General features: G+C 39.3%; 1 protein-coding gene across 2 annotated transcripts in view; it reads right to left on the minus strand.

The window, feature by feature from the left end:
• Positions 1-7,500, minus strand: part of LOC143291607 (uncharacterized) — a 50,527-nt gene that overhangs the window by 37,074 nt on the left and 5,953 nt on the right. For both annotated transcript variants that reach the window (XM_076601560.1, XM_076601561.1), the window contains exon 3: positions 1-344. This exon is cut by the window's left edge and continues 211 nt beyond it. In XM_076601560.1, coding sequence (XP_076457675.1) covers positions 1-344 — 344 coding nt within the window. The remainder of the gene's footprint in view (positions 345-7,500) is intronic.

Here is a 7,500-nt window from a genome sequence, read left to right on the forward strand (position 1 = left end):
TTTTGAAACTCCATGTTGGACAGAATGAAGCAGACCATCTTTTTCCGACGAGCATAAGCCCTGAACGTTGCCAGGATCCGTTGCTGAGCCTCGTCGCTCTTCACGCTGTCGTATCGTACAGGCATGTAACGACGGATTCCGTATCGTGTGTAGAGTTCCGGAATAAGTCTGGGTTTCTCTGGCGGGGGTTTGATGGTCACAGGCTTGAAATGGAGAGGAGGGCAGGTGAAGATCTCCCTGTGCAGATTTGGGTACCATAGGCTGATGATCTTGTACCACTTGGTAGTCAATTTCTTTCTCGTCTCTGGCCTCAAGACGGCAACTCCGAACAAGGATCCAAACATCTGGAAAACCCAAAGGGGACATTACTCCACAGTGAAAACCAAAGGGGGACATTACTCCACATTGAAAACCAAAGGGGACATTACTCCACAGTGAAAAACTAAAGGGGGACATTACTCCACATTGAAAACCAAAGGGGGACATTACTCCACATTGAAAACCAAAGGGGGACATTACTCCACATTGAAAACCAAAGGGGGACATTACTCCACAGTGAAAAACTAAAGGGGGCATTACTCCACAGTGAAAACTAAAGGGGGACATTACTCCACAGTGAAAACTAAAGGGGGACATTACTCCTCAGTGAAAACTAAAGGGGACATTACTCCACAGTGAAAACCAAAAGGGGGACATTACTCCACAGTGAAAACCAAAGGGGACATTACTCCACAGTGAAAACCAAAAGGGGGACATTACTCCACAGTGAAAACCAAAGGGGACATTACTCCACAGTGAAAACCAAAAGGGGGACATTACTCCACACTGAAAACCAAAGGGGGACATTACTCCACAGTGAAAAACTAAAGGGGGCATTACTCCACAGTGAAAACTTAAAGGGACATTACTCCACAGTGAAAACTAAAGGGGGGCATTACTCCACAGTGAAAACTAAAGGGGACATTACTCCACAGTGAAAACCAGAAGGGGGACATTACTCCACAGTGAAAACCAGAAGGGGGGCATTACTCCGCAGTGAAAACTAAAGGGGGCATTACTCCACAGTGAAAACCAGAAGGGGGGCATTACTCCGCAGTGAAAACTAAAGGGGGCATTACTCCACAGTGAAAACCAGAAGGGGGACATTACTCCACAGTGAAAACCAGAAGGGGGACATTACTCCACAGTGAAAAACTAAGGGGGCATTACTCCACAGTGAAAACCTAGAAGGGGGACATTACTCCACAGTGAAAACCAGAAGGGGGACATTACTCCACAGTGAAAAACTAAGGGGGCATTACTCCACAGTGAAAACTAAAAGGGGGACATTACTCCACAGTGAAAACCACAGAATTAAAACAGATATCACTCCACAGTGGAAACAAAGGGGATAAGGGGGACGTTGCTCAACATTGGAAACCGTACACATCTTCACTCACTCAGTACGGCCAGTCCTCTCTTCTCCTCTACACAGACCACTCGGATGTCCAGTGGGTGTCTGAATGACCCAACCTTTAGCTTCCGTCGTCAGAATTGTGGTATTCTTTGTCAACATTCACGTCTTCAGTATAAGAGCCTTCCGCTTGCAATATTTTGATGATGGTAATTGGGGTGAAACGCTGTTAACGTCGTCTCTTTCGCCGTTTGTATGGAAAGAGTTAATGAACATGTACATGACAAAGAAAGCATTAAAAAAAAGAAAAAAAGAAAAAAAAAGAAAAGAAAAAGTAACTGAAAAAAAACATACAAGCAACTCTACTGAAGAAGCTGACTCTCTCAGACTTTGGTCTGATTCGCAGACCAATTCTGAGCTTAGCTCTCAGACTATTATCAAATTCATTACGGACCAAGTATTGTTCTAATGTCAAGTGTATATGCTTTAGTAACCTGACAATTGAGCATATAATTTTTCACTGTAGCTTGATGAAGCCTTTTGTACACGAAAGTGTGTCTTCACAAGTGACTGAGAACGTTGATGTTTTTGACTTTTTGCATTCATTATCAGTTGTTTCGCTTGTCAATTTAACGACTTCTCTCTTACGAAGTCCTTTAAGTAATTTTTCTGTAACTGTATTTAGAGGGTTTTTTGGTTTGTTTTTTTTTTGTTTTGTTTGTCTTCCAAATTTCACCCACATTTTTACCCTCATTTGCCCAGTTTCCCCCAACCCTCCATTCATCCACATCTCCCACCCCTTCTAACTGATAATACTCAGATGTATTCATAAATACTTTAACAAAATGTCTTCAATCACCGATATGTGTGACGGGACATTAAACAAAAATTCCTCCTCCACAACAGAGCAACTGTGTAAGCATTATCTTTGGGACAGAACTCTGTCCATGGTGAATGATAGATAATTCATTTATCTTTATATTTACCTAGATTTATTCATTTATTCCTTCTTTCATTGTTGCTTATAGCCCAGCCTATCATACAGGGCTGTATCAGGACCGAAAACACCGTCAGTATCAATGTTGTAGAACCTGAAGAAAAAATAGATACAAGAGAGGTAAGGCCTTCAAGACTCACTTGTGATACACACTTTATCCAGTGTAAAAAAAAAAAATAAAAAAAAGAAAAGAAAAGAAAAAGACAAAAAAAACAAAAAAAAAACAAAAAAAGAAAGAAAAAAGAGAGGTTAAAATATGTTCTGCATTAAATAATATAAAGATTCAGGGAAAAAAGAGAGATTAAAAAAAAAAAAAAAATTATCAGTATGTTAGCAGATTCGAACCAAGCACATCTGGTCCAAGAGTAAGCAGACTTACTTGCAGCAGAACAAAGCGCCTGCCAATGACATTCAAAAATTAATACCTAACCGTATGGGTGGTTGCTGCCTATTTTGCATCATAAATCCATTACAGTATACAAGGTGATAATGCCATTTAAATCATATTATTTTGGTATATCTCAAATTATTTTTAAAAATCTGTAAAGTCCTGTAAAGGAGACATTGCCATCACTACAGGCACACTGCAACATGTAGCCTTTTTTTTTTTAGGACATAAGAATAAGAATAAGAATAACTTTATTATCTCCAACTGGAGAAATTTGGTCAGGTGCATTATCACAACATAGACAAGTAAACAACATGGGGACCATAACTGTAAAAGCCAACAACATCCCCTACAAATATTACGAAGATACAAATGTAAAAAATATCACATACATCGTTTCATACATACATCCACACACTGCAGGTAATAACTAGTATTCTTAATGTAAAAACAGAAAGAATTAAGAAACATCTATGTGTTTGTCAAGCTGAGAGAAACTGTAATGCGATCCATTCGGTTTCTCTTTCATGTATATTCTAGTTAGTTCAGTATCCACTTTGAAAATATTCCCATGCAGTTAACACACTGACTGATGGTGTCATTATTGTCATTGAATGGTGTTCTGTTCCACATTATTGTCATTGTGTGGTGTTCTGTCCCACATTATTGTCATTGTATGTGTTCTGTTCCACATTATTGTCACTGTATGGTGTTCTGTCCCACATTATTGTCATTGTATGGTGTTCTGTCCCACATTATTTTCACTGTATGGTGTTCTGTCCCACATTATTGCCACTGTATGGTGTTCTGTCCCACATTATTGTCATTGTATGGTGTTCTGTCCCACATTATTGTCATTGTATGGTGTTCTGTCCCACATTATTGTCATTGTATGTGTTCTGTCCCACATTATTGTCACTGTATGGTGTTCTGTCCCACATTATTGTCATTGTATGGTGTTCTGTCCCACATTATTGTCATTGTACGGTGTTCTGTCCCACATTATTGTCACTGTATGGTGTTCTGTCCCACATTATTGTCATTGTATGGTGTTCTGTCCCACATTATTGTCATTGTATGTTCTGTCACACATTATTGTCACTGTATGATGTTCTGTCCTACATTATTGTCACTGTATGATGTTCTGTCCTACATTATTGTCATTGTATGGTGTTCTGTCCCACATTATTGTCATTGTATGTTCTGTCCCACATTATTGTCACTGTATGGTGTTCTGTCCTACATTATTGTCACTGTATGGTGTTCTGTCCCACATTATTGTCACTGTATGGTGTTCTGTCCCACATTATTGTCATTGTATGTGTTCTGTCCCACATTATTGTCATTGTATGTTCTGTCTCAGATTATTGTCACTGTATGTGTTCTGTCCCACATTATTGTCATTGTATGGTGTTCTGTCCCACATTATTGTCATTGTATGTGTTCTGTCCCACATTATTGTCATTGTATGGTGTTCTGTCTCACTTTATTGTCATTGTATGGTGTTCTGTCCCACATTATTGTCATTGTATGGTGTTCTGTCCCACATTCTTGTCATTGTATGTGTTCTGTCCCACATTATTGTCATTGTATGGTGTTCTGTCCCACATTATTGTCACTGTATGGTGTTCTGTCCCACATTATTGTCATTGTATGGTGTTCTGTCCCACATTATTGTCACTGTATGGTGTTCTGTCCCACATTATTGTCACTGTATGGTGTTCTGTCCCACATTATTGTCATTGTATGGTGTTCTGTCTCACATTATTGTCATTGTATGGTGTTCTGTCCCACATTATTGTCATTGTATGGTGTTCTGTCCCACATTATTGTCACTGTATGGTGTTCTGTCCCACATTATTGTCATTGTATGGTGTTCTGTCCCACATTATTGTCACTGTATGGTGTTCTGTCCCACATTATTGTCATTGTATATGTTCTGTCCCACATTATTGTCACTGTATGTGTTCTGTCCCACATTATTGTCACTGTATGGTGTTATTGTCATTGTATGGTGTTCTGTCCCACATTATTGTCACTGTATGTTCTGTCCCACATTATTGTCATAGTATGGTGTTCTGTCCCACATTATTGTCACTGTATGGTGTTCTGTCCCACATTATTGTCATTGTATGGTGTTCTGTCCCACATTATTGCCACTGTATGTGTTCTGTCCCACATTATTGTCATTGCATGTTCTGTCTCAGATTATTGTCACTGTATGTGTTCTGTCCCACATTGTCATTGTATGGTGTTCTGTCCCACATTATTGCCACTGTATGTGTTCTGTCCCACATTATTGTCATTGTATGGTGTTCTGTCTCACATTATTGTCATTGTATGGTGTTCTGTCCCACATTATTGTCATTGTATGGTGTTCTGTCCCACATTATTGTCATTGTATGTTCTGTCTCACATTGTTGTCATAGTATGGTGTTCTATACCACATTATTGTCATTGTATGTGTTCTGTCCCACATTATTGTCATTGTATGGTGTTCTGTCCCACATTATTGTCACTGTATGGTGTTCTGTCCCACATTATTGCCACTGTATGTGTTCTGTCCCACATTATTTTCATTGTATGTTCTGTCTCACATTATTGTCACTGTATATGTTCTGTCCCACATTATTGTCATTGTATGGTGTTCCGTCCCACATTATTGTCATTGTATGGTGTTCTGTCCCACATTATTGTCACTGTATGGTGTTCTGTCCCACATTATTGTCACTGTATGGTGTTCTGTCCCACATTATTGTCATTGTATGTGTTCTGTCCCACATTATTGTCACTGTATGTTCTGTCTCAGATTATTGTCACTGTATGTGTTCTGTCCCACATTATTGTCACTGTATGTGTTCTGTCCCACATTATTGTCATAGTATGGTGTTCTGTCCCACATTATTGTCACTGTATGTTCTGTCTCAGATTATTGTCACTGTATGTGTTCTGTCCCACATTATTGTCACTGTATGGTGTTCTGTCCCACATTATTGCCACTGTATGTGTTCTGTCCCACATTATTGTCATTGTATGGTGTTCTGTCCCACATTATTGTCATTGTATGTGTTCTGTCCCACATTATTGTCATTGTATGGTGTTCTGTCCCACATTATTGTCACTGTATGGTGTTCTGTCCCACATTATTGTCATTGTATGGTGTTCTGTCCCACATTATTGTCACTGTATGGTGTTCTGTCCCACATTATTGTCACTGTATGGTGTTCTGTCCCACATTATTGTCATTGTATGGTGTTCTGTCCCACATTATTGTCATTGTATGGTGTTCTGTCCCACATTATTGTCATTGTATGGTGTTCTGTCCCACATTATTGTCATTGTATGTTCTGTCCCACATCATTGTCATTGTATGTTCTGTCCCACATTATTGTCACTGTATGGTGTTCTGTCCCACATTATTGTCACTGTATGTGTTCTGTCCCACATTATTGTCATTGTATGGTGTTCTGTCCCACATTATTGTCATTGTATGGTGTTCTGTCCCACATTATTGTCATTGTATGTGTTCTGTCCCACATTATTGTCATTGTATGGTGTTCTGTCCCACATTATTGTCACTGTATGTGTTCTGTCCCACATTATTGCCACTGTATGTGTTCTGTCCCACATTATTTTCATTGTATGTTCTGTCTCACATTATTGTCACTGTATATGTTCTGTCCCACATTATTGTCATTGTATGGTGTTCTGTCCCACATTATTGTCATTGTATGTGTTCTGTCCCACATTATTGTCACTGTATGGTGTTCTGTCCCACATTATTGTCACTGTATGTGTTCTGTCCCACATTATTGTCACTGTGTGGTGTTCTGTCCTACATTATTGTCATTGTGTGGTGTTCTGTCCCACATTATTGTCACTCTGTGGTGTTCTGTCCCACATTATTGTCATTGTATGGTGTTCTGTCTCACATTATTGTCATTGTATGGTGTTCTGTCCCACATTATTGTCACTGTGTGGTGTTCTGTCCCACATTATTGTCATTGTATGGTGTTCTGTCCCACATTATTGTCACTGTATGGTGTTCTATCCCACATTATTGTCATTGTACGGTGTTCTGTCCCACATTATTGTCACTGTATGGTGTTCTGTCCCACATTATTGTCATTGTATGGTGTTCTGTCCCACATTATTGTCATTGTATGTTCTGTCACACATTATTGTCACTGTATGGTGTTCTGTCCCACATTATTGTCATTGTATGGTGTTCTGTCCCACATTATTGTCACTGTATGGTGTTCTGTCCCACATTATTGTCACTGTATGGTGTTCTGTCCCACATTATTGTCACTGTATGGTGTTCTGTCCCACATTATTGTCATTGTATGGTGTTCTGTCCCACATTATTGTCATTGTATGGTGTTCTGTCTCACATTATTGTCATTGTATGGTGTTCTGTCCCACATTATTGTCATTGTATGGTGTTCTGTCCCACATTATTGTCATTGTATGGTGTTCTGTCCCACATTATTGTCACTGTATGGTGTTCTGTCCCACATTATTGTCACTGTATGGTGTTCTGTCCCACATTATTGTCATTGTATGGTGTTCTGTCCCACATTATTGTCACTGTATGTGTTCTGTCCCACATTATTGTCACTGTATGTGTTCTGTCCCACATTATTGTCACTGTATGGTGTTCTGTCCCACATTATTGCCACTGTATGTGTTCTGTCCCACATTATTGTCATTGTATGTTCT

The sequence above is a fragment of the Babylonia areolata genome, chromosome 17 (assembly GCF_041734735.1).
Source record: "Babylonia areolata isolate BAREFJ2019XMU chromosome 17, ASM4173473v1, whole genome shotgun sequence".
In the NCBI taxonomy this organism is placed as follows: domain Eukaryota; kingdom Metazoa; phylum Mollusca; class Gastropoda; order Neogastropoda; family Buccinidae; genus Babylonia; species Babylonia areolata.